At 34.1% G+C, this 27,246-nt stretch overlaps 4 protein-coding genes across 6 annotated transcripts; 3 read left to right on the forward strand and 1 right to left on the reverse strand.

The window, feature by feature from the left end:
- Positions 1 to 1,559: 1,559 nt before the first annotated feature.
- On the forward strand, positions 1,560 to 2,171 carry LOC25492607 (histone H3.2). Its single transcript, XM_013600774.3, has one exon. The coding sequence runs from the start codon at positions 1,622 to 1,624 to the stop codon at positions 2,030 to 2,032; it is 411 nt and encodes a 136-aa protein (XP_013456228.1). The 5' UTR covers positions 1,560 to 1,621; the 3' UTR covers positions 2,033 to 2,171.
- Positions 2,172 to 2,343: 172 nt separating this feature from the next.
- Positions 2,344 to 11,359, forward strand: LOC25492608 (uncharacterized). 2 transcript variants are annotated; one of them, XM_013600775.3, is made up of 18 exons: positions 2,344 to 2,482; positions 2,567 to 2,663; positions 2,751 to 2,807; positions 2,936 to 2,991; positions 3,908 to 3,941; positions 4,221 to 4,308; positions 4,974 to 5,065; positions 5,183 to 5,257; positions 5,702 to 5,790; positions 7,172 to 7,301; positions 7,810 to 7,899; positions 8,613 to 8,678; positions 9,000 to 9,091; positions 9,758 to 9,823; positions 9,928 to 9,994; positions 10,373 to 10,461; positions 10,656 to 10,782; positions 11,124 to 11,359. In XM_013600775.3, the coding sequence occupies exons 1-18, from the start codon at positions 2,424 to 2,426 to the stop codon at positions 11,178 to 11,180; spliced, it is 1,431 nt and encodes a 476-aa protein (XP_013456229.1). In that variant the 5' UTR covers positions 2,344 to 2,423; the 3' UTR covers positions 11,181 to 11,359. The 2 variants fall into 2 exon arrangements, with proteins under 2 accessions (XP_013456229.1, XP_039689597.1); XM_039833663.1 differs by lacking the exon at positions 8,613 to 8,678.
- A 4,799-nt stretch (positions 11,360 to 16,158) lies between these two features.
- On the forward strand, positions 16,159 to 18,891 carry LOC25492609 (IRK-interacting protein). 2 transcript variants are annotated; one of them, XM_013600776.3, is made up of 2 exons: positions 16,159 to 16,456; positions 17,266 to 18,891. In XM_013600776.3, exons 1-2 carry the CDS (start codon positions 16,226 to 16,228, stop codon positions 18,799 to 18,801), a joined length of 1,767 nt encoding a protein of 588 aa, XP_013456230.1. In that variant the 5' UTR covers positions 16,159 to 16,225; the 3' UTR covers positions 18,802 to 18,891. The 2 variants fall into 2 exon arrangements, with proteins under 2 accessions (XP_013456230.1, XP_039689596.1); XM_039833662.1 differs by lacking the exon at positions 16,159 to 16,456 and adding an exon at positions 16,483 to 16,986.
- Positions 18,892 to 19,218: 327 nt separating this feature from the next.
- LOC25492610 (lysine-specific demethylase JMJ30) lies at positions 19,219 to 26,750 on the reverse strand. Its single transcript, XM_013600777.3, has 6 exons — positions 26,169 to 26,750; positions 24,439 to 24,648; positions 23,228 to 23,362; positions 22,975 to 23,118; positions 22,394 to 22,486; positions 19,219 to 19,792 (listed from the first exon to the last, which is right to left on the reverse strand). Exons 1-6 carry the CDS (start codon positions 26,637 to 26,639, stop codon positions 19,604 to 19,606), a joined length of 1,242 nt encoding a protein of 413 aa, XP_013456231.1. The 5' UTR covers positions 26,640 to 26,750; the 3' UTR covers positions 19,219 to 19,603.
- Positions 26,751 to 27,246: the final 496 nt, after the last annotated feature.

A 27,246-nucleotide genomic window follows, 5' to 3' on the forward strand; every position in this document is an offset into this window, starting at 1 on the left:
CATTGAAATTTTAAAAAGTAATTTTTTTTTAGATAAAACTTATCAATTATTTTTATTCTTGAATCCTTAAGTAGTGCCCTTAGGAAACTTGTTAGCAAGATCTTAATAATAAAACATAATAATATCATTGAAATATTTAAAAAAGAAAAAAGGGACTAATACCAAAGTGTAGGGACTAATAATGAATTAAACACTTGAAATATTTTAATTCTGGAAATTTTGTCTTTTAGTGTGCCACGTGGCGTGGAATGATTGGTCTAGGGGTGTTCAAATTCAAATCGATCCAAATTAAAACCGCAAACTGATTCAAAAAAAATCGAAAACCACACAAAATCGAATATTATTGGATGTGTTTGGATGACATTTTGTGAAAACCGTTTGGATTGGATCGGATTTTGGATTGATTTTTCAAAACCGAACCGAACCGCATACAAATATTTTAATATATATATTTTCAATTTTATAAGTATAATATATTATATTAAGTTATTATTATTTTTCTTTATATTTCTCTTAATACTACGTATGACTTTAATTTAATCAATTTTGTTTCTATTTTGCATGTTTCATATGTTATATTTTGTATCGAACCTATTATTTTATCATATTTCTATAAGATTATTACTAATAAAAAAAGTTACAATTTGGACATCCAAAAACTGATCCAAATTAAACCGCATTAATTTGGATCGGATTGGATTGGTTTTTTAAAACTAATCATCTAAAACCGAACTGATCCGCATATAATTTTATTTTTGGATCGGATGAGTTTTTGCCTCAAAACGGATCCAAACCGGACCGCGAACAAACTTAGATTGGTCCACGTGACACACCATTAGTTTTGTTTTTTGTTTTTTAACTTGGACTTAACAGAAGGACCAAAGCCAATTTTTTACAAAGTGAAGGAATTAATGCCAAACAAAAAATAGTGCCGGGACCAATGTTAAAATTCCGTAAAAGTGCAGAATCAATGACATATTTAAACCTGAAAAGAACAAGTTAGTCATGAAAGACCTCCTTCATATAAATAGTGGATCTTTGATGCGGTGATAACCTTAAACAAGCATCATAATGTACTATATAATTCACCAATTCTCTTGAACAATAAGCCAAACTTTATATAAATATTTCATGATTCTCATTTTATTTCTTGCATCTTCATAAGCATGGACTACTGATCCAAAATCGTTCACTTTGCAAAGTTAATTTAATTTCGCATCAAATACTTCTTTTTATTTACTTAATCATTTTACTGATTACAATTATTCATGGACTTTGATTCATGATCCTTATTATAATTTTTACATCTCCTGTTTAAAAAATCTTATCTCCCCATTTACACTTATCCAGCTATTGGTTCTTTCACAGTCACACGGATCACGATCCGTGCCATCACTCAACTAACCACTACAACCGTTGATTAGCTTCTTATCAACGGCCACATTCACTCCACAATCAATCAAATCTCAACAAAACCAAAAATTTCAAAACACATTTCAAATCCCGCGCCTCACTCTTCTTACACCCCACACTCTATAAATACACCTCTTCTTCCCTTCACTCAACACAACACAAACACATAGCATAACTCAAATCTCATTTCATTCAAATTTCAATTTCAATGGCTCGTACAAAGCAAACAGCTCGCAAATCCACCGGAGGAAAAGCACCAAGGAAGCAGCTAGCAACAAAAGCCGCCCGGAAATCCGCTCCAGCCACCGGCGGAGTGAAGAAACCTCACCGTTTCCGTCCCGGAACCGTTGCACTTCGCGAAATCCGCAAGTACCAAAAAAGCACAGAGCTTCTCATCCGAAAACTTCCATTCCAACGTCTCGTTCGTGAAATCGCTCAAGATTTCAAAACCGATCTCCGTTTCCAGAGTAGCGCTGTTTCTGCTCTTCAAGAAGCTGCTGAAGCTTATCTCGTTGGACTCTTTGAAGATACAAATCTTTGCGCTATTCATGCTAAGAGAGTTACCATTATGCCCAAGGATATTCAACTCGCTCGCAGAATCAGAGGCGAGAGGGCTTAAGCATAGGCTTAGGGTTATTAATGTAATTTACTTGAAATTTCGAAGATTTAGCGTTTCGTTTTCTAATGTAATCGTATATCGGTGATGTAATGTTATTATTATCGGAATGAAATGAAATGAAATTACTGGTTTCATTAAATTTGATTATGATTTATTGTGTTTAATTAATATTAATTAATTTCTTATTCTAATTTAATCGTTCAGCTTACGCACGTTTTTTTTTTGGTGATATTGGGCTGGGCTTAAGTGTGGCCCACAAAACTTTATTGGGGCCCATTTAATTGGCGGGAATTTTTTTGGACGCTGTTGAAGAGAGAGAGAGAGTTGTTTGGTTGAAAATTATTTTTGGTTTTGAGGGGTTTAAGCGATTATTTTCAGAGAAAGCGCGAAAATGGATAAATATTTGGTTCCTAAAAAGCATTTGAAAGAAAGGGTTAAGCTTCTTCATAGGTAAAATTAGTTTAAAAGTTATTTATTTAAGTGATTTTTGTAATTGAGTATTAGTGTTTAGATTTGTGTGTGTTGCAATTGAAGGTTTCGTTGGAAGAGAAGTTTAGTTGAACTGAATGGGAAATTTGAGCCGAATTTTCGACATGAAATGATGAACTTGCTTATGGGTTCTTATTCTGAGGTTTGTTTTTGTCTGGTTTTGTATTTTGGTTGTTGGCTTTTGATTGGTTTAATGTCATTTTGATGGTGTTGTTGAAATTTTGTGAAGGTTGGAGTGTTCCCACACTTGTATCAAATGGAAATCGACGCGCCTTGCAACTCTAATGTATGTATTGATTGATTATTGTTTGTATAGATGGTCACTTAAAATGATATAGTTTAAGCCGATTATTAGCTGACCCTGCTTAGTGGGATACAATTTTGTTGTTGTAATTTAGGGTTATTGTGATGCAGATTAATCGAATTCTTAGTGAGGCAAGTGGTGAACGCCTTCTTCCATTAAGAAGAAGGTAAATGTTTCAACTTTTCCTCTTTCACAAAAGATAAAAGAAAGGAGAAAATAATTTGTTTGATGGATTTTATTTTTTTGAATAAAATTGAAAGTTTGGAAACACTTTAGTTGTGCTGTCAACACTTCACAACCAACACAACACTGACTTTAACATTGGACATGACACTGACACGTAAACGCTATGTAATCAAACATGCTGTGTTTTGTCGGACAGCAGGACACGACTTCATTTTGAAGTGAAAATTCTACACAGCATATATTAAACCAGCTACTTCATTGGTTGGAGGCAAGGGATATGTATATATTTGATGAGAGAATGTAATTGTTATTGATAAAACATCCTTCCAGAAAACATAAAAGGCTGTGGTATTGTCCATTCTAGATAGTATGTGCAAGCAGTCTAAAGTCATATGTTCAATGACAACAACCTTTGTGGAACCATACAGACAATTTACCACAACTTAGCATCAGTTTCAATGATCGCATTTTGGAAATGTTGTTTCAGGCCCCATAGGAGGGACTGAAATGATCACATTGACTTTGCTTACGTTAACAGATAATGAATAGTCTTTTCAAACATTTTCGATAACAAAGTTACTTCTCAACACATAACATGCAAGTTGATTAATCTGCAATAACATATACAAAAGGTATTGTATATCTAACTTTTTTACCAAATTATACAAACTAACCACACACATGTAGTTTTAGCTATGAAGCAAATATGTAATCAATAAAATCAAATCAGCTACATGATGATTGGTAATTTAAATTAACGTGAAAATGATATAAGGATATTACTCATCATTTCCTGGTTTATGCCAATTATAATGTAAAACAGAATTGTGTATTTTACATGTTACTAGCAAATTCTCTTTACAAAGGCTTAATGACTCACATTTGTTTGTTAACAGGAAAGGTGTATCTTCTGTAGACTTTGACAACAAGGTAATTCAATTGGTGGATGATAGTAGAAAACATTTGTAGCTTGTTTGGGTTAACTTATGATTATGATACTAATTTCACATGCTTAAGGAAATGTTCATCCACTATTTATTTTCATTTGTATCACTTTTCTTAAGATGCATTATATTTTTTGGATTCATGTTAAGTCACCAAAGTACTTTTTGTGTGAGTATCTTTTTGCTCATTTGTGAAGAATGCACTAATTTGATAAAGCTGACTAGTTTCACTGTTTTTTCATTCTATTTTTAAATTTTATTCTAGGGAATATACTTGGCATCTGTCACAAAATCAGGTTGCTTAACGGTTCATGACTTCGAAGCTCTTTATTGCAAAACAAACAAATTAAAATGTAAGTTTGGCTTTAGTAGCAACGGTTTGTTTCGTAAACTAATGCTGTGAAGCTCATTGTTAGAGTAGTACACCAATGATTTCCATTTCAATCTCTATCTTGAGTTTTGACCAAACTATCAACTCAATCTCTATCTTGAGTTTTTACCAAACTATCGATTCTTTGATTTTTGGGGCATTAGTCTAGAATTTAAGTGCTCCATGAGCAATATTCCTATTTTCTTGCATCTGTTAGTCTTGATGAATACTTGCATTATTTAATAAGCAAGTTTGCCTATTTTGCTTCCACTTGAGTTCACTTCCCTATATACATATTGCTTTCTTTTGTGTCTTTAAGCAGTGATCTCTTTTGGCGGAAAGATAATAGTTGTTAGCATGCGAAATTTTATGTCTCAGTTTTGTCCGCTTCTTGACTATGTTTCAAACACCGGGTCCCATTGCCATTAGCATGATCATAGAGGCTTCAAAAAATTTATTTGATTTTTCTCTACGATCATGCGAAATTTTCATGCTTTTTTTACCATGTCATCTACGAGACAGTAAGGAAAAAGCATTTGGGAGCTCCCATTTTGGCTCTTAGTTTGTTACTTTTTAGGTATGAAGTTCAAATGTACATGTTATGATTGTTTATGTTGACACTTATGCTATTGTGATGACTAATGACAGGCTTGCCAGAAGACGAAAGCAAACTTTTACTGCATCTCTCACCCGATTCACAACTTGATGTTGTCAAATGGAATCCTCTTAACCAGAATGAGGTTTAAAGTTAATTAAATTGCCTTCTTGCTTGCACTGTACTGTGAAATTTATATTATCTCTAACCAAATTAATGTTTTATTTTCCCTTCAATTTAAACTTTGCCCTTTTGATTTCAGGTTCTTTGTGGCTCTTTGAAACGTAATGCACTACTCATATTTGATGTTACATATATGATGTCAGAACCAATTGAAGTAAGTTTCCATTATAATATTTTAGTGCACTTCCTGTTAAATCTAGCTTCTCTTCACATTATTATGCCACCATTCTTTTCTTTCCAAAATCATTTATTTCTTGTTACCATTGAGTGGTGTCCTGTCTTCTGTTTTTGTTGTTAAAACTAACATGTTGCACCTTTTTCAACTTTGATCAAATCATCAAACTATCACCTTAAATAAGGTGCACTGGGCAAAAACTATGCAAGCCATTTCTCATAGGTGCTTATCTAAACAAATGAACCAAGAAACACTGTACAAACATCCATCAGAATATTATAGAACGTCTATTTTCTTACGTTATCACATATTCCTCATCTTCATGATTTTGAGGGATATTCTAACTGCTAATTTCAACTTCAAGTGGTTTAATATATATGCTAGTGTAAGCAATTTTTTCATCCTTAAATAAATGACGTACAGGAGTTACGTACAAGAACTACCACCACAGTTAATGGATCGAACATTCCTAAAGGTCTATCTGATGTTGCTTTTGCATCGGATGACTCAAGGTTAGTGAACCTTAATTTAGAGGAGCTGTTTCTTTGCGTCAAATGATGAATTCTTAATATGATGTAACTTATTCTTGTCTAAAGATTTAATATAAATACTTCTGTTGATATATAATTTTGTCCACTGTTTTTGTTGTGACTGATCATCATGATCCATCCTTAGATTTGACTGACGCACATGCTACTCAACATGATTAACCTGACAAAAAAAAATGCCGAAAATGTGCAGATTCTCCTATGTTTTTCTAGCTTTCAGAAACATCAATCACTGTCAATAACCAAGATATCATTATCTATAGCCTCACACTTATGTACATCATTTTCTAGTGTGGCTACTCATACAATCCAAAAGAAGAGGAAGATCCCATTTTTATAGCTACATTATACTGAAGCCAAGAAAGCATTAGCTACCCTTCAATTAGAGGCTACTATAATAAAGAACTTCTAGAAAGATCTGCAAATCCAAAGATAACCTACCCTGTACCTGTAATTTTGGAGAAAAAGAGAAGGGAAATGGGGTGAGTCAGAATTGTGAATTCTAATTGTCTCAGTTTATTGTGAATTCTAATTGTCTCAGTTTAGTGAGAGCGTATTAAACAAAGCGGATAAGAAGGAGAAAGTGAGAAATATGGATTTGCACGAGTGTTTAGCCAAAATCAAACTTCGATATTAAAGTTGCATCCTTTAAAAACTTCATGGTTATGAAAATATTTGAAAATCAAGCATAACACTTTATAAATATCGTAAAATGAATCCATAATGAATTACACGTGAAGAACTATATCCACCCAAAATAGGGAATGATCTCAAATCATAGCGCAACTGTACCATACAGCACTTGTGTTTTTTTGTTTCTTTCAGTTAGCCCCTTTGTAGGTAACGTTTACGAGACATTTGCAACCAGATTCAGTACTATTTGTTAAGCACCCACACACTTGGAAAACATTCAGAAGTTAGCTGTCCTGGGGAAGAACTAAGCTACTTAAGTACTCCAACATGCATTCAATATAATTCGATGCGGCACTTGGTCACCCCATAATACCCAACTTCTATCAATTCCACTCTTCCAAACTCATCTAGATTTTCAACTTCAATAGAAAGTGCAAGGTGGTAATCATGATAGAACAAAGTCAAAAGAAATTTCCAGATCTTATGCCCCTACCTTGAAAGATTATTCATCTTGTGGGTGTAATAAGGATAGGTTAATCAATACTCACACAATATGCCTACATTTTAAGGATAGCTTTTTAATGTACTTGTGAGCTCATAGTCCTTGTAGTCGAGTCTAAGCATGATTTACTCTTGATAATGGTTTTTATTCTATGAATTCATCATCATTTCTGTCACCGTGCTCTTCTCAATCTGGAAGCAAATTTAACAGGATATTTGGTTCTGACACGCATGGTACGATTAATGTTTGGGATAGAAGAGTAAAGAGCCTGCCTTGCCTCGAACTAACATCTGCTTCATTTGGTACCCTTAACAGCGTCCAATTAGATGCAGAAAACCAGGTCAGCAATTATTTATGTAGTGTATCAAATAATCTTCGATTCTCTAGGAACACTAATAAATTTGTACATTTCTTTCTTGGATCGAGTCATTGAAAGCTTTTCTAAAATCTTGTTTTAACTTTTGCATTTGATGGGTCCTTCGTATAGTTACACAGAGAACCAATGACTAATCAGGGAACTGGTGTTGACTTGACAGTGTTTTAATTATATGAGCCCAAAGCAGATATCTTAGGCTGTTGAAGTTTGATATGACTGAGCTGAGCATTATACAAATCTTTGCGGGATAGTCGTTTAAACATATTTAAAGTTCTGTAAATTAGTTATAACTTCTATGTATACGAAATATACACTTGAACCATATTTTGGTGATTTTAATTTTTAATTTTAGCGAATAGCACACTGTTCAGGTCCACCTTGATAACACTGCACTAACATACCCATTGCAATTGCATCAGATTTTGGTTTTAACGAGTTTAAGATTACATATTGTTTATTCTATCTTTTCCAGATTATTTATGGTGCTGGGAGGCATGGGATCGTGTATGTGTGGGATATTCGTGGTGGAAGAGCATCTACTGCATTCCTAAGTCACAAAGAGGTTATTTCCGCACTATGTGTTTTTTCTTGCTAATGTGTTCTGAAAAAGACAACTCTAAATATAGGAGTCAAAGGCTATTTGGAAATATATTACCTCCGTAGTACATCTTCTCTTGCCAAACCTGAGTCTTAGGCCAATTGCATTCAACTGGCTACTTGTTAATGGCTTAGTCTCTATTTACAAATTAAAATCTTTACATGATTTTCATTTTATAATGTTTTCAGTATGTTAATGAAAAGTAACAATGTTCTAGTATTGAGATTTTGTTTAACAGTATAAACATCATTTGACGAAAGATTACCGTGCAAGGTAATTTTTTTTTTTTAATGTTGTAAATTGGTAATACAATTGTCTTGTTCCAGTTTACTTTTAGGGTAGGATATTACAAATTGTCTTGGTACCATGGAGGTGCATGCGCCTTCTTAGGGAGGGGGATAAAATACCGTACTTTTTTTAATTAAGTCTGCATTATACCTATTACATAAATTGTAATTAATAGACATAGAGGCCGAATCTTGTGACCTCATGATGCATGCTTTTCTAGAACTTAAAAGTTATGGTGTTACACACTTCTCTCCACACTACCTTTTATTACAAAGTATGATATGTTTGCAGCATACTTTTGTTGAACAAAAAACATTACCTCTTGGATAAATGTTAAGATATGTTTTCTAATATCTATTGATTTTATGCTGATTTCTTTGGCTTTCTAGACATGCCATCCACCTGTAACATCAGTGAAGTTGGCAACGTTACTTGAGAAGATTGGATCCTTAAAGGTGTGGTGACTATCTATCTATTTCTTTCACAAATTAAAGGGGAGCAAAGTTGTTTACTTTCTTCCGTGATGCCTACGTATATTTTCCATCATTGATTTTCTTTTTATTGTTTTTAAATTTCTATGCCTAATAGAAATGTGTTTCAGCTGAAACTGGTGTTATACTTGTGGAAACTGAAAAGGCTTTTGATGCATTTAAAAATCTCATATCTATATGTATATCATTATAAACATTCCATATTTGTTGTGACTGGCTGACTTCCATAGAGATTGTTCATATTCTTAAGAATTTATAGGCTAAGCCATTCTTATTGTTGTGTAGGCACAAACAGAAATTGTTCCCAAGGAGATTCAATCTATTGGCCTTAATCCATCGTGTCCATATCAGTTAGCATTCCATCTAGAAGATGGCTGGTAGGTTGGTTAATGTATTGGTTTACTTCCCCTTCTATTGTGTAAGACAGCATTTTGAGACTATGCCTAGTGTGTTTTTTTGCATGCCTGATTTCTTTCTTCAGCTACGGAGGATATTCTTTCATTTGATTATGCACTAAGACCTTGTTAAAGAGCTGGGAGTGGAAGGGTTTGAGGGGAAAGAGAGGAGGAAGAGGGATGCTACTCCCTCACCTGGCTTGGGGGTTCTAATTTTCTCCATAAGACTAAAGCCCCTCAATTTGAGGGGTACTGAACAAATGAATTGGATGAGGACTTTGGAGGGTTATCAGGAGAATGTCAGTCCAATAGTTAGCCGAGATATAGAGAATAAGTAAAACTATAAGCCAACCATTAAGATAGATTTAGAGGTAGATGCTTTATCTTTGAATTTAATTTATCATAAGGTATATGTCATCATTTAAACTACGTTGCTTAACTCATCTAGTGAGAAGAGACTTGTATATTGTTTTTGTTGGTGATGAGTCTACCGTTAATCAATGCTCTTTTGATGTCAATACTGAATAGTGGTTCAGTACATCTCAAACATTTGTTTGCTTTATATTGAATTTTAAGTGTCAAGAATAAATGCTTTCTTACCTATGTTAATCTGACACGCTAAATTGTTTCTTTAATATTTTCATGTAGGTCGGGCATTTTGGATATTAATAAGTTTGAAGTTACACATATTCACTGCCCACCCCCAGCTTGGTTGTAAGTTTGTTAGTTGTCACATTCTAGATTTGCTTTGTGGATATTTGCGAAAAGGTTTTGCAGAATACATCTAACTATCTTATTTACTGTTTATTCTTTGTTAGAAATGATTCCTATGCTTCTCTCGATCAAATGGATTTAAGAAAACCTTCATGGTTATCGACATGTTCGGTAAGAAACCTTTATTGATGTAGTGTACCTTCTTTATCTATCAGTATTCTCTACAAAAATAACATTTAATCATGTTGGTTTGTTAATCTAGTAGTATTAAATTTGTTAACAATTTTTTTTTTGAAGTTTATCCTTTTTAGTATTTGTTGGTTATTTATTATGTTATAAATTTTTGTAAATAATAAAGAGTAATTTAGTAGAGAAATGAGTAATGCACTTAAAAATTATAAAAAAAGGACATTGAGAGGATCCTATATTTAATTATATAGTTGCACTAAACTACTAGTACTAAGTGCTAATGTTTTAAGTAGGATTCTTAGCATTACTCTCTTGTTTCTGTTCATACATGAAATGATTGTGTGTGTCAATCTTGAGCAGGTCTATTTGGCAGGGTCACCATTTGATCGTGGCCTTCATATGTTAGATTTTTACCCGAGTATCAACTCACCGAGTCACGTGGATTACAAGTAAGTCATTCCAATGGTTAGATCCATATATTAACCTAGCCCTATTATTTACTTCGGTCGAAGCACATAGATAGTGAAACCTAGGTGCTCACCAACAAATTAACGAGGTTTACATTTATATGCCTGAATTTAGTTCTCAAAACGTGTTGTGAATTTTTTCTTTTTCATTAGTTCTGAAGTTTTCTTCTTTATAGGGAGGATATACAAGAACTTTCCAATCCAACCAAACAAAAGAATCAAAATAGATTCATTCATTTACCCGAAGAAGTTTTGTCATGTGCTGCTCATCCTTTGTACAATGCCATTGTAGCGGGAACAAAGGTTTGTGTTGGAATTTTCATCTTAATTATAAACCACTTCATTCATAATCAGCTTCATTTTCTTCTTTTCTAACATGGTTGTTCAAACTTACTAATTATTTGATCCGAATACCATGATTATATGCGAGCGCGTCATTTTTTAAGCCTGACTATAATTTGTTTTGGATTTTTTCTGACTTTTGCTTGTGTGGCCATTCACACCACTCCAACTTTAGTTTATCTTGGCGTGTAATAATCAAAATTAATTGTAGCTTGCAAGTGATAAATGTGCATGACTATATTTTCCTAGTTAATTCACTGTCTTGTGCCTAAGGTCGATTGATATTGTTTTGTTGGTTTCAGGAAACATCTTTGCTTGTGATTTCCCAAAAACGTAAGTCATGCAAAGAAGAAGATTAGTCCCAAGCAGTTGTCAAATTTTTGTAGAGTAATGGCAATTGGAATGTCTCTTCCAGAACCAAATTCACATGGGTCCTAATATATGACTTCCTAGCATATGCCCTTTTTGGGATTCTTTTCTTGTATAATAGTTTTATCGAATTTAGTTCAAAATGGAAATGAAAAGAAAAAAAAAAAAACTGTCTATTTTACAAAATCTACTATACCATTGCTGGAATGCCTTAAAGCAAAATCCAATCACGATCACTAATAGCAGTGTAAGGTCTAAAAAAATATATACTATCACATATTAGAGTAATTTGTAAGCTAGGCTTTCAATCCTTATCTCTTCAATCTTTATGTTCCACCTCCAAACTACCAAACCACCTTATGACGATAATCAACTGAATTTGCTTCTTGAAAATGCAAACTTGGTTAGTTTGGATAATTTTGCGTTACAACTGAATCTATTTAATTTTTGCTTATAATAGTAATCGAGGGAGTGTATTGTTGTCATGTTACTTGCATCGCATGTGTTGGGAATGTAAATTGTTTGTGCTATATAGATTCATTTAAATGATGCATGTGGTCTATAATAAATACCATATACATAATTAATTGAATGATTCTAAACTATAGATATTTTCTTATAATAGTAACCAGAGGGTATATATGTAATTATATTTAATTATTCTAAAACATTTATGATAGAAAATATATTTAAATATTTTCTTATATTAGTTTATTAAAATAGATTTGTAAGTCTCATAAGTCCTAGCTCAACTGGCAAAAATGCCGAAATTGTTAGGCCGGACGTAATGACCGAGGTTCGAACCTCGGTACCTCCACTTTACGTGTGTGAGTTTATGATGGCTTTGCCATCTCGTTTATCTACCAAAAAAAAGATTTGTAAGGTGGCCGTTTGGAAAGCTACTAAAATATTAGATGTCTTAAACAAGGGTTAATGTTACGTTGACATTCTTTTTTCTCTACTCCATTATACATCTCCAGTGAAAGGACATTTTAGTAATTTCTCACCTATATAAAAGAGAGTGTTAGGTTGGGTTGTGAAGGCTACATGATCACGTGTCACATTTTTGTGTGGTATTAGAAGAGGTGTGTACCAAATATGACGTGAAAAATTATAAAATTGGTTACAATGAAATTTGAAAAAAAAAAACTAATACTAACAAAACTCAACTAATTCACCACAATCAGCCATTATTCATATTCTACCGACTTAAGTTCAACATAGCAAACTTGTGCAGATATTTTATTCATCACTCACAAAATAGGTAGGTGAAGTGTTATTGTCATTTCATATTAACTATAGATAGAATCGCACTTGTTATAGTGTGTAATTTGTACTTGGTTTGTTAGTTTTCTTACAATTTCCTCTTTTAATCCTCACAAGGGTACCCTAAAAGTGACAAATATCACTAGTTTCTTTCAAGCTAGGCTGTGATTGTGAGTGAAAATGAAAGAGAAGTGACCCTCACCATATTTTGTGTGGATGAAAGGACTAGGAAACAAAAAAGATTTTTCAAGAAGATTTTTATCCAATTTGTTCTACAATAATACTGAATGGACATTTCCTAGTTCAATGTGACATTTGTTAATGGTTGTGTCTGTTGCAAACAATATGAGCTTAATGGTCCCATATTCCTTTGTCTGAGATTTTCCAAAAAGTTTATTCCTTTTATAACCCCAAATGTGTAAGAGCTATGATTGCAAGCCAAAGATGTCTTCAAGATTTACATTATCAAGAGAAGTTAAAGGATATTTGAATTGATAAGTAATGATCACATAGAGTTTCCCTCATGTATCTATGTCTTTGTTAGAGAATTTTGATGTCTCCTATTCTCCTTGCCAATGAAAGAATAAAGATCAAATAGAAAGATACATTTCATGAGTTACACCTTACACTATGAGTAATCCCTAAGTAATTTGATTTTTTTTGCTGATAGATGAAACGGTAATAGTCGTACTGTCCTAGCTAAACTAGGATTTATATATTTTGATTCACACATAAATAAGATCCTTACACCGACAATAAGAGTTGAACTCACGTCTTTACAGAGTATGAGTCAACTTCTTACCAACTATATAACATATATTTGATACCATATATAATATATTACATTGTGTACATAGATAAATATAGTATCATATAATATATTATAATATTATATAATTATGGAAATTATGATATATCCTCCTTAAAAAAAAATATAATAATATTTTAGTACCAATAGATTAATTATGATATCATCCTAGTTTTATCTCATGCACCTAGTTTTCCACTTTCATTTGACAATTATTTTGGGAACATCATTAACATTTTAATGTGGAATTCATTCATAAATTTTTGTGGTTACCTTCATTGTCCAATTTTTTTTTTCTTCAAGTAACCGGATAACATAATATTTCGCAGTACGATGGTGAAGGTGTGAGGTTGATGCAAATGTGGTCCTAGCTAGCTTATAAAAGTCACTGTCTTTAATATGGACAATTACTTGAACTCAAGCAGAATGTAACCACTTGAACATGTGAATATACATAAGTGTACAAATGTTTACGCCAAAAGAAAATAAATTAATATGATAAACAAAAAGAAATCAACTTATGTTACAGCGATTCCATGATTTAATAATTGTTTTTGTATAATATCATTGTCCACTTTGTAATTTGTATATTCCATTTGAATTTGAGTGAAATCCATTGAATTTTATCCTCAAAAATCATATATTATTAGGGTTTAAAAATTAAATCCTCCCAACGATTTCTCTGCATGTTATGGAGTTACATGTAAAGTATGTAAATGGTACCATTCAAGATTCTTCATTTTGAAAACTAAGTTCAATTTTTTTTAATAGAAGAAATGACAAAAATTATTGGGAACTCAAACACGTGAGTGGAGGAGCTGATGCTCGAACCCCAGTCACAATGTTTGGTCAAACAATTTCAACATTCTTTTGTCAGCTAGGATTTATGCACTTAGTTGATATATTCTATTTCATAAAAATATATGATTTTTTTTTTCAAGAAGCTTAGTGGTTAGGAATCCACATTTTTAAGGTGTCCGAGGTTCGAACACCAACCTCTTCATATATTATGTAATGTCTGTATCAACTAAGTTAAGTTTACGAAGACTAAAAAATATATGATTCTATTTACAAGAGAGATATAATTTTGTCTATGAGGTGTTAACTCTACGGTAAATGTTTGATTTTGTAACGTTAAAAAATAAAGTTCTTCTTCCCCAATTTATTTATTTTTAAATTTATAAGAGAGATAGACCAAAATAGAAGACTTTCAATAATATTATTATTATTATTTTTTTTAAATAGTCTCACTAATGTCTTGATATATCTCTCTTGAAAAGAGCCCTTTCACTTTTGAAACTATTATTCAAAACATGGCATATGAGGACCATTATGTAATTTAAAAGTGCTGTCCCATGCACTCTTTCATCACTTGATACCCACAATGACACCCTGTCTCATATATATGATTCAATGTTTGCAGTGTTTAGTTATTTTTCTTTCTCCTTTTTCCCAACATTACTGCACCTTTACGCATCAGCAGCATCGATATTCAATTCAATTTTTTGATTTGAAGAATATTGACCTCATCCAACATAATTGCATTGTTATAGATCTACAAAAGTAAACTTTTCCAATTGACCAAGTTAAAAACTTTTGAAATTGTTCAATTTAAGCACAATTCCATGAATCAAGCTTTTGATTATTCCCACTTGTTAAATGAATCTGAATTACCTTAGATGATTAATCACTATAGTTATGCACAAATAATACATTTGATTTACAAAAAGAAATCATCTAATAAATTAAAAGTTGATCGGAGATCGAAATATTGAGACTTTCAAGACACAGTTCAATTATAGTTTAAAAATTAAGAAGTATTAAAATATCAAAATAAAAAATAGAAAATTAAAATTAATTAAACCAATCGTCAGAGCATAGTTTAATTTTAGTCAAAAAATTAAGTATTAAAATATCAAAAGAAAAAATAAAATAGAAAATTAAAATTAGTTAAACCAATCACGATTAAACCAGATTATTCTCAGTTCAATCAAATTCAACCATACTACGATGTTACTAAGAACAAACCACACTACAAGTTGACTAGCTCTTGATTCAACCGATTAAATCGACGGATTAATCCAATTTTCAAAACATTGAGACACAATCTTATCAATTTTTTAGGCACTATCTTATCACTTGACACGTTTTTATTATGTAAATGAAACATACCCATGCCATAACCATAACTATAATGATTACACACGAAGTAACAATGAATTTTAAAGCAACTTTAGTTCATAATATTCTCAAATTAAAAGCTGAATTAGTGGCGCAACATAGTGGCATGGAACCTAACGTTCGTACTAAAGTAATAATCATATTCATGTGAAACAATGGTACCACTATCACCACCTATTATGGTGAAATTTGGAATATATGGGCATATTGGTAATACAGCACATTGATGATGTATGTACACATAACAAAGAAAGAGTCAAAATTTCATTCTCTTTTTTCCCTTTTCTCTTCAGTTTTCACATCATCATATTCACACACTTTAAGTCCATTAATTTTCCTATAAGAATAAAAACAAAAATAGTTAAGACTTAGGTTCTTCTCTCTATCTCACATTTATAGACTATAGATATAGATTAGGATTCACCATTGTTTGCACATCATAACCGTCTAATCAAGATCAAACGATTTAAATTTTAAACTCGATCTTAATTATTATTTTTAAATTAAAAATTTAAACTTAAAATCTGAATCGTCTGATCTTGATTGAATGATCTAGTTATAGTCGACTGAAGTACACTTATAGTCTTTTGACTACACGCAACCCCAATCTCTTTAGACATAGTCTTCAAATCAAATCCAACCGTTGAATTGAACACCACTTTTTTTTTTTTTTTTTTAAGGAATTGAACACCACTTAACCACTTTAATATTATCACAATAATATTATTATCTTCAAGAAATTTACATGTTCCATTTTGTTCTGTTTCTCTGTTATGTTTCATGGCTTCAACAAATACTTCAACACAAGTTTTCAAAGACAACAACAATGGAAACTCAGAAACTACAAGACAGGAAATTAAGGTTGCTATAGCCAAAGCAGTGGAACTAAGAGCTCTTCATGCTGCTTTAATGCGAGGAAATAGCTCAACCAATGCAAAGTTTCTATCTCCTTCCCCTGTTTCACGCTCTGTTTCTCAGTTCTCTGCTCATGATTACCCTGTTTTCACACCTGTGAGAATTTCTTTCTTTTCTTCAATTTTGATTTTCTTGATGAAAAGGGTCTTCTAATTTATGTTCAGTTCATTTTAACACAGATATTTTGTTGAAAAAAAGTTACTTTTGATTTGGTAAATTATGCATGAAATGTGATTGTTACTGTTATCATTGATAGGGACAGAAATCCAAAGTACCTGAATTCATTGAATATGCAAGAATATGTAATTCTCACAAAATTATGAAATTTATTCCTTGTTTATAGCTTGGTTGGTAGATGTCATTGTTGTTACAGTTGCATTTTTCAATTGTTCTCCTTTCCCTATCTTATTTATTCTCAAAAAACACCAACCTAGAATGAGAGTTTAAAGTTTTAAACTTTCTTTGCTTACTTTCATTGTCATGGAACTTTTAAGGTTCAATAAGTCTTAATTTTAAACTGAATCCTGTGGCAAATTCCTAATGATGACGTTTATTATCTGATTCTTGCTTTTTCTAGAGACTAATATCATGTATTTTAGATTTCCAACTTTATAATTGTTTATCAGGTTTGTATCAATATTTATGGCTGTATGAAACTCATGCAGTGTCGGACATCGGATACACTGACACGTCGACGCTGTTAATTTGAGAAAATAGAATAATTGAATGTAACCACATGTATCAGTGTCGTTCGGTTCCGACGCGTGTCAGACATGGATCATGTCTTTAATCAAAAGTGTCAAGTGTTGCATAGTTTGTAATTCCCCAACTTTACCCTGAAATTTTTTTTTTAATTTTTTTTTTATGGATAATAAGTTTCTAAATGTGAAAATTATTATTGACAGAGCTATGAAGATGACCCAATTATGGGATACAACCAAAACCACACGAAATGCCTAACAATATCAGAAAGTTGGGATGAAGGAGAATCAGGAAACAGCATAGAAACCAGTGTACAAGATTACAGGGATAAACCAAGTTCAAGAAAAGGGGTACTACTACCTTGTGGTTTTACCAACCTAGAATCTCACATATGTCCTGTTGATGACACCAAATCCGTAACCGGTTCTTGTGCAAATCATATAACTGTTCTTCAAACATCGCCTACGAACGAAAGCTACAGGTGTAAGAGAAGAAACAGTTTAGAGGATTCTAAATCAGTATCCTCCTGCAATAAATGTAACCCTGCAATTATAACTAGTGAACTGGAGAGTGCAAGGAACAGCAAGAGCTCCAATATTGTTGTTCCTGCCACAGATTCCCACTCGTCGTTTCAGTCTGAAACAAAAAGCAAAGGGGTGATTTCGTGGTTGTTTCCTCGGTTAAAGAAGAAGCATAAGAATGAGAATTCTCCTAATAGAGCAGAATCTGAGGATGTTTCTCAGGTTCTCAAGGACATAGGAATAATGTCAATTGAGGCATTGAAGAAAGAGTTGATAGAAGCGAACGAGAATAGAGATGTGGCGTTGATGGAAGTTTCTGAGATGCGATGTTCATTGGGAGAGTTGAGACAGAAGATGGAGTACTTGGAGAATTACTGTGAAGAGCTGAAGAAAGCTTTGAAGCAATCCATGCAGACACAGGCAAGGGATTCTCAACTTTGTGAACAGATTAAGCTTAGTAATCTTCCTCAGAGAGGGAAATCAATTGACGGAAATGATGAAAATTCAATGCCTGTGAACGAGGAAGTAATGATAGAGGGATTCTTGCAGATAGTATCGGAGTCAAGATTATCAGTGAAGCAGTTCTGTAAGAACCTTATAAACAACATTGAAGAAACTGATCACTCATTGATAGAAAATTTGAACTCGCTTCTTCAACCGTATAAGCTGTCTCTAAATTCCAAGTACTCAAAGGCAGTTCTGTATCATTTTGAAGCTTTCATAAATCAGGCTCTCTACCAAGACTTTGAGAATTGCATTTTTCAAACGAACGGATGCTCAAAATTCATAGACCGTCATGAAGACCGCCAAGCGAAATTCTCGTCATTCGTTGCTCTTAGGAATTTGAGCTGGAATGAAGTACTGAGAAAGGGAACAAAATATTACAGTGAAGAGTTTAGCAAGTTTTGTGATCAGAAAATGAGTTGTATTACCAGTACTCTAAATTGGATTAGGCCTTGGCCTGAACAGCTCCTTCAAGCTTTCTTTGTGGCTGCAAAATGCATGTGGTTGCTACATTTGCTTGCATTTTCTTTCAACCCACCACTGGGAGTTTTAAGGGTCGAAGAGAATAGAACCTTTGATCATCGCTATATGGAAGATATGAGTCCAAGGTCACAGGGTCCAAGCAAAGTTAAGATCATGGTTAATCCAGGGTTTTATGTTAAAGATAGGGTATTAAGGTGTAAGGTCCTTTGCAGGTACAAATCCACAGCCTAAATAAAACTAGGAAACATGTATTATTTCACTGTAAGAAGCCAAATCTATTTGATAATTAATTTTAATATTCGTTCAAATTTGTTTAATCTACTACAAACTCATTGTTTGTTATTGAGTATATGAAGATTCAGAAATGCAACTGATAGTTACCAAAATTAAATTATTGTTACAACAGCAAACCACACAAAAAGGTTCTTAAATTTGGATGATTCAAGAGAAATCATATTCAAAAGCAGAAAAATACAGAATCTTCAAAGTTATAAGCCTACCTTGTGAAGTTTATTTCATGTGGTTGCTGTAATAATCCTAATTCGCATACAATCCGCAAAAGATGAAAGACAATAAATTAAACCCTCTTGTCGAGATAAAGAAAAGCAAGAATTGATCAACACAACAGATAAGTTATCTAGTAGCAAGTAGAAAAAAACTTGGTCAAATGAAAGGTTCATACACAAGCCAAAGCTTGAATATTTTAGTAAGATTATCAAATACAAATAGACAGAACATTGATTCAGTTTTCAGGACTGCGAATCAACAGCCTTTCTAAATAGTAATAGAAGGGCATGAGATTGAGTCCCACTCAAATATCAAAATGCTTGTCTCAGTAGCTTTGTAATACATTTCCTTATATAAATATATTAGGGCGATGGCAACAGGTGCAGAAAATGATGTTCATGCACGAGGATACAGCTGTAATTGGGATGTAAAAGGATCAATCACATAGATATCAGCAACGCAACTTAGGATATGCTTGTCTTCTCCATTATTAATAATGAAATGTAGACATCAAAGTAACACGACATTAAGACGGAGATGAACTTTCACCGTCACTCCACCAAAAGCTAACTGATAAACTGGTAGTTAAAGACCGCACATAGTGCCACCACTTTGGCGGGATATATAACATTTCACCTTCCTCTAAAATACAGTCTACAAATTCCAAGTCTTGCACCTTAGGAAACTTCATCTCATCAACGTCATCTAAATCAACCTTCAAACAATACAAAATGTCCAGTTAACATGGAGACAGATTTCAAAAAGTATCAAAGCAATAATACAAATGAACACCTAATATTATAAACGCACAGGGAATGGATGGGATGTCTTGTTCCGTGTGCATAGATTTTTACAAATGATACCGCAAACCACTGCAACAGGCAGAGTCTTGGGCTTAAAAATATTCCATATTATATTGTATAGTTAAACTGGAAAATACGACATCATAACAGATATCAGATAGAAACTTTTAGGTTTGTGATAAAAATACATGCCTATACAGAGTGGAATAAGAAAAGATAAGAGAAAGAAAATATGTTGATATTGTGAGAGTTAACTTAAAATCAGGTTCTGGCACGATTTCTGCAACGTGGCACGATTGGAGGTTTCAGTTTTGACGCAAGTCACTGGATTTTTCGTGGCACGATGGGATTGCAACGTGGCACGATGGTACGCTGGCATCGAATAACAGAAACGTATTTTTGGGTGCATATTTGTTCCAAATTTTAAGCGATACTTTTACTATAAATATAGACCTTGTATCCGAGTAAACTTGGAGATAGAGGGGGCTGAAACTAGGGTTTAGAAAGACAACAACAAAACTAGGGTTTGTATAGAGTTTGTCTCTTTGGAACAAACACCAGGGTTTGAGGGTTGATTCACCTTGGGAAACACTATTAGGATTGAGTCTCTTGGTTACGGGAAGAGATTGAGACTTTGGGTAGAATTAGGCGGGAGACTTATTCTTGTAACCCATTGATATCTCTTTTGTAAACGATACACATCATATAGTGAAACGGAGGGCTGCTCTCTCCCCCAGACTAGGTCAATTTGGACCGAACTGGGTCAACAAATTCTCTTGTGTTCTCTCTTCCTTTTCTCTCGCTGTTGTTTTCTACTTTTGGCTTGTGTTTATAATTGTTCCATACACTTTGTTTTGGTTGCTTGATTATTCACATCAAGTTTGTTATTGGTGTGGTTTTTTCATCGAATTCACAACAGAATTAATGAAATACTTCTAGAGTTCTTTGGCCATTCAAATGGGTTGCAGTGATAGTGGTATTCTTCCAAGTAAAGGCATAAGTAGACTGCACAAGAAATTATTCAATTATACAGTTCAAAAACTAAATACCTGGCTGGAATTGCAAAGCCAGTCTGGAGAGGTGGAGGCAACAATACTCATGATCTACCTGTTGAGGTGGAGTTTCAAGGTTGAAGACATAGTGAGATGTACGCATTTACTAGTTGAGGTAGAATGCGCTCAGCGCGAGGTGGAGTTGAACACACCGGTAATGGTACGACTATGGAGGACCTTGGGTGCTATGCTCTATGGTGAGCAAGGGATTTCTTCATGAAGACGGAATGCATTCCGGAGGTTGAAGAATGTATAGCACGGCTTGCGGGATTACCGTAAAAAAAGGCCAAGGGTGATTGGATGCAAGGTAATATTCAGGAAGCGGGAGATGTCCTGTGTTGAAGATGTTATGATGAATGCTTGTGGAACTACCTAAAATTCCTAGAGTAGTTGGACTGCAAGGACCTTCGAGAAGGTGGAAGACATTCTGAAGGCAGAAGAGATTAAGGTGTGCACTTGTGGAACTACCTAAAATGCCTTGAGTAGTTTGGACACAAGGATCTTGAAAAGGGCGGAAGGCATTCCGATGGTTGAAGAGGTTAGGGTGTAAACTTGTGGAGCTACTTGGTGCAGTGGAAAGCAAAGGAAGGAGCAGCAATGGTGGTTGATGTTAAATTGGCATCATCACTGATTTGAAGTCAAGGTGGAGAATTGTGAAAGTTAACTTAAAATCAGGTTCTGCAAAAATTTCTACAACGTGGCACGAATGGAGGTTTCAGTTTTGAGGCAAGTCACTGGATTTTTCGCGGCACGATGGGATTGCAACGTGGCACGATGGTGCGCTGGCAGCGAATAACAGAAACGTATTTTTGGATGCAGATTTGTTCCAAATTTTAAGCGATACTTTTACTATAAATATAGACCTTGTATCGGAGTAAACTTGGAGATAGAGGGGGCGTAAACTAGGGTTTAGAAAGGCAACAACAAAACTAGGGTTTGTATAGAGTTTGTCTCTTTGGAACAAACACTAGGGTTTGAGGGTTGGTTCACCTTGGGAAACACTATTAGGATTGAGTCTCTTGGTTACGGGAAGAGATTGAGACTTTGGGTAGAATTAGGCGGGAGACTTATTCTTGTAACCCATTGATATCTCTTTTGTAAACGTTACGCATCATATAGTGAAACGGAGGGCTGCTCTCTCCCCCAGACTAGGTCAATTTGGACCGAACTGGGTCAACAAATTCTCTTGTGTTCTCTCTTCCTTTTCTCTCGCTGTTGTTTTCTACTTTTGGCTTGTGTTTATAATTGTTCCGTACACTTTGTGTTTTGGTTGCTTGATTATTCACATCAAGTTTGTTATTGGTGTGGTTTTTTCATCGAATTCACAACAGAATTAATGAAATGCTTCTAGAGTTCTTTGGCCATTCAAATGGGTTGCAGTGATAGTGGTATTCTTCCAAGTAAAGGCATAAGTAGACTGCACAAGAAATTATTCAATTATACAGTTCAAAAACTAAATACCTGGCTGGAATTGCAAAGCATGGTTTCTGAGTAGGGGAAAAGTTCCTCAGACAAAGATGCTGGATAAAGCCTAACGTATTTTTTCCCAACAACCTGGAAGTGTGAAACAAGACATTAAACTCCGTCAAATATATCATTCTATGGTGCACTGGTAATGTACGCAGCATTTTGTAAACAATTTAAATAACTAGAAGTATCACAGGTTTCTCACAATTGTATTGCTGGAAGTACATCAACTATGCCATGCAAGGTTGCCAGCTATAAAGTGTACATTTAGAACCATAACACAATTGTAATCTAGGTAAGAAGCATGAATCTGGCTTGGTCATAGTATTTGTCGAAGTTGGACTCATGGGAGTATGTGACCTTTATTTCAGTAATATAACTACTTACAAGTGCTCAAAAGAAACAAGAACCATAAGTCCACAACAGCAAGGGGTATCTAATATGAGTTACTTTTGTGCAGGGCCTAGGGGGAGGTGAGTGTTTAACAAGCAGCTTTAATTTGCAATTGTTCAATACAACTCTACAAGTCTACAATTATTCACAAGAGAAACTATACAAGTATACAACTAAAATACCTGTGCTAGTATGTTATGATGCGGATCATGGTGTAATGGTGTTACTGTTCCAGCTGGACCAAACCAAGCATTGAGAGATCTTAGCTCCCCTCCACCAGTAAAACAATAGTCAGGAATAAAGATATCTCTCCGAAGCTCATTTATCTGCCAATTCAAGAGTGTCAGAAACTGAAAGAGAAGTAAAAGTCCTGAACTTGCATATCATAATTACAAGAGTTGGAATTGTAGACAAAATAAACTAAACTTTGAATACCTGATCAAACAAGGGATGCTGAGCAAGATATGTAGGACCGCCAGGTGAACAGCCATTAGATCTTATCCGATCAAGGAACTCTGAAAATGTAACTAGCTCTTGCTTCCAATCTGCACATAAATAGTTTTTCCCAACCTGCAAAGAATGCCGCACACTTACCCTTTTCTTCCAGTATACAGTTAAACAAATTCAACGACTTTGCCACCATCACAGAAAAAAAATATTACACGAGGTGACATGACATAAATACAAACAATACTTGAGGTAAAATACAAATTACAGTGTAAAGATGGGAGGGGAGGTACTGCAATTACAATTAACATTTACAATCACATGAAGCAAATCTTTCAACTTTTATTGCATCCATTTCCAGTTTCAGTTCAACAACTTGGTGGCTAAAACAGAATCTGTCAGGATTTGTCACAGAATGGGGGGAGGGGTGAGTCTTCAATCACCAACTGTTGCAACCAAACAAATTTATTTATTCACTTGACAGATGCATGACAGGGTAAAAGTTCTATGATTTCTACATAGAGCATTTTTAGGCCTATGCATTCAGAGAGATATTTAAAGGGATTGCACACAATGCAAGAGATTGCATTGAAGTATGTTCCGATTAAATAATTTCCTAGTGGATGAATTTATGATTAATTCTGGTTGTCCGTAGAAATAAATTTAGCTATTTTAAAAAGAGGGGATGAGAAATAAGTTATAATTAGAAGATAATAATTATGTTACCAATGTAATCAAAGTGTATTAAGTTTAAGTTTGTCAAACTAAGTGTTCAATGCAAAGTTTTCACTTGAATTTCCCTCACCCTACTTTTCTTTACAGGCATACACCATTACTTTTTGCTCAAACTGCCCAGTGAATTTTCCAAAATACTAGCAACAAAGTTGTTTAAGAATGATTACCAAAAAAAGAACTTAAATTTCAGAATATAGCTTTGAATCTAACAGCTAATGAACATTTACAGCCTATAATTGAGTTAAGTTAAAGTTTTGTAATTGTTAGTTAAGGTGAGAGTTTAATCCAAAGGATCTGAGTATCAATGGGGAAAATTGGCACCCAGCTATCTGTTTTTCCCTGTGAAATCAAGAAACTAAACACATGCACCCGATTTTGAAAACTTTATATCTATAAAATTTGTTCTTCAAAGTTCAAAGAGGAGGTGCCATGCATTTTAGTTGCAAATCAACAGGAGCAATTACCTCAACCGGAACAGTGCGGTCACCAGCAACTCTTAGCAAGTAATCTATATTATTCCAGTTTTTCTTGGCTGGCCAGTGCGCCATGCAGTCGCTGATGATAACTGGAGAGCCAGCCAGGTAATGATCTTTCAGGAAGTTCTCCAGTGACAAGGCAGATCTCTTCACTACAAGCTTTGAAGCAAGGGACTTAACAGGCAAAAGTTGGAGCACCTACAGTGTAAAAGCTATAAAGTAAACGTTAGAAGGGACATTAAACAAATGCAGCCACACCATAATCATTTTACTCATGTCTGACTTCACAAGTGCAGAAAGAAGCACAGAAGAGCACCCTAAGGCTGTTTTTGGATATATAGCGGAGGGTGAAGCTGAACGAAAGGGTATTTATTGGAGTGGAGTAGCTTACCAATTACCATTCCTTTGTTTAAATGTGATAATGATGAAATTGAGAAAAAATATTTCTCCATTCCATTCAAACTGGAAGAGAAGAAAAGCTGTATTGAATAGAATGGACGAAATGCATTCCATCATATCCCACTCTTTTCCCTCCTATTTCAATCACTCCTTCCAAACAATGGAGTTTTATTATGAAATATGAATCCATTTCATCAATCTTGTATCATATTTGAGGATGACACACAATCATATGTTTTAACCAGAGTTTGGGCCTTGACATTTCTATTAAAAAACAATTATGCGCATGTTTGGATTTGCGGTGAGTTTCATAAAATCACGGTGCAAAAAGCTACATTTTGAACAAAACCAAAGTGCCACTGTGATTCCAAACATGCACAAAATTAATTTTGACATATTTGTGTGCTCTCTAATAGAATTGCTTTTAGCTCTTAAATGAATTTTAACTTGAAATTGATATTCGTAGCTTTTGCCTCTAAAGATGTTGTTTAGAATCAGTTTTTGTTCAACTTACTTTCACATAAATGCATCAAAACATAAATAAATTTACTTTCAATTTTTTTGACGAAAATCAATTCATTCAAAATACATTTTTGCTATGGCATGACAAAAATCAACATAGGACTTAACTTCACTCAGATGTCAGAATCAGTTATAGTACTAGTAGTAGTAATAACTTTCCAACACTCACTCCTTGATCAAAGTATATTAATTAAAAAACAGGAGGAAAGAAAACCACCAAATTAATCCACGACTTTATAGGGTGCTCTCAAATAAGTCCCTTAGATTATGAGTCTTTCAAAAGGTCTCTTACTCTATTAAACTGTCAAGTTGTTCTCTATATTACCACCAACTTAGTCCATAGCATACTCTGAAGAGTTTAATGATTATGCATGGACAGTGTAAAATATTTATACAGCGCCATCTAATGGAAACCAATCATTTTACCATGTATGCATGTTTTGTAACAGTCTATTAAAAATAACTACCAAATACTCTATTTCTATTGGACATGGACATCAATCTAAAACTAGTTTACACTGTCAGTGCATATCTTTCTTTCTCTACTCGGAGAAGGATTCATATGAGTAAAATTTGAAATATTCATAATCTTATCGTCCTATTTCACAGCACCTTTCACAGTCAGCTACAAATTTGGTGGTTTAATTACTATACACTGATGGTGTAAAGTTATTTTACACATGATAACGTTGTCATGTCAATTAATGAATACGACAACAGACAATTGTGTATTCGTATTCAGTAATTGATCTGGCAATACATTATTGAATTCAAAGGGAAAAGAGGAGGAACCTCACCTTTGAAACATCAAATTCAAGATCAACGAGTCGATTCTCAGAGCCACCAAAATCTTTACACCTTCCATCATCAACCTTAACCAACCTCGCTTTCTCCGAAACCTTCACAACAGAAGAATCCAAATCCTTCCTAAGCAAACTCCCACCCATAATAATCCCCATATCCAAAGCCCTAAGTGCTTCCTTAAACTCTCCATTTTCATAGCAACACTTCGCAACTTGCAAACAGGCCATCGAGTACGCGTCACGCCACACCGGCAACACCGAGTGCCACGGACCAGAGTGCAGCTGCTCCCACGCCATCTCGCGAACTGCTTCTGCTGCGCGAATGTCGCCGGCGGCAGCGAGGGAGGACATACGAACGTAGGCGTAGCCTCCGTAGGATGAGATGGAGTGGAGGAGTGTGGGAGATTCTGCATCGAGTGTTGGTGTTTCGAGAGAGTCGCTGATGGATGAGGTGGTTTTTGACATTTTCTGCGACGGCGCGTGGGGCTCCGAAGAGTGAATTGAAAAGTGAAGTGAGAGTGTGTGCTAAAAAGTGTAAAGTGCGTAGATATTTGAAGCACACAAGAGATATTTCTAAATATCTTTGGTGATTTTTTTTTTTAACATGAAAGTATCTTTGGATTGGGACCCAATGTAACATCATAAGGAGCTTTTCCGAATAACCCGTTAGTTAAAAAGTATAAATAAGATATATCTTGTGTGTCTGATCATAGAGACTAATTTCTTATGTATGTATTGATCTAAATGTATGAACGGGAAATTCTCGCTATGAGAGTTTTAACATTGTTGCATGCTCAAACTGAATTCGAACCTAAGACATTGGGTAAGCTACGAGAAAGTGTGTCATATCATCTATGCATTCTTAGATAATTAACGATTATTTCTATAAAATAAAGAGTTATTTGTCAATTTTTATATTTTAGGAAATACCATTTTTTTTTGTGGTGGCCAGGGTATGAAACTCGGACCTTGCATATTTTATGTATTGTCCATACCAACTGAGTTAAGCTCACGAGGATCAGAAAATATCATTTCAAAGATATTTGAAGAGTCGAGATATTAAAAGGAGCAA

This window comes from Medicago truncatula, chromosome 4, assembly GCF_003473485.1.
Source record: "Medicago truncatula cultivar Jemalong A17 chromosome 4, MtrunA17r5.0-ANR, whole genome shotgun sequence".
Lineage (NCBI taxonomy): Eukaryota > Viridiplantae > Streptophyta > Magnoliopsida > Fabales > Fabaceae > Medicago > Medicago truncatula.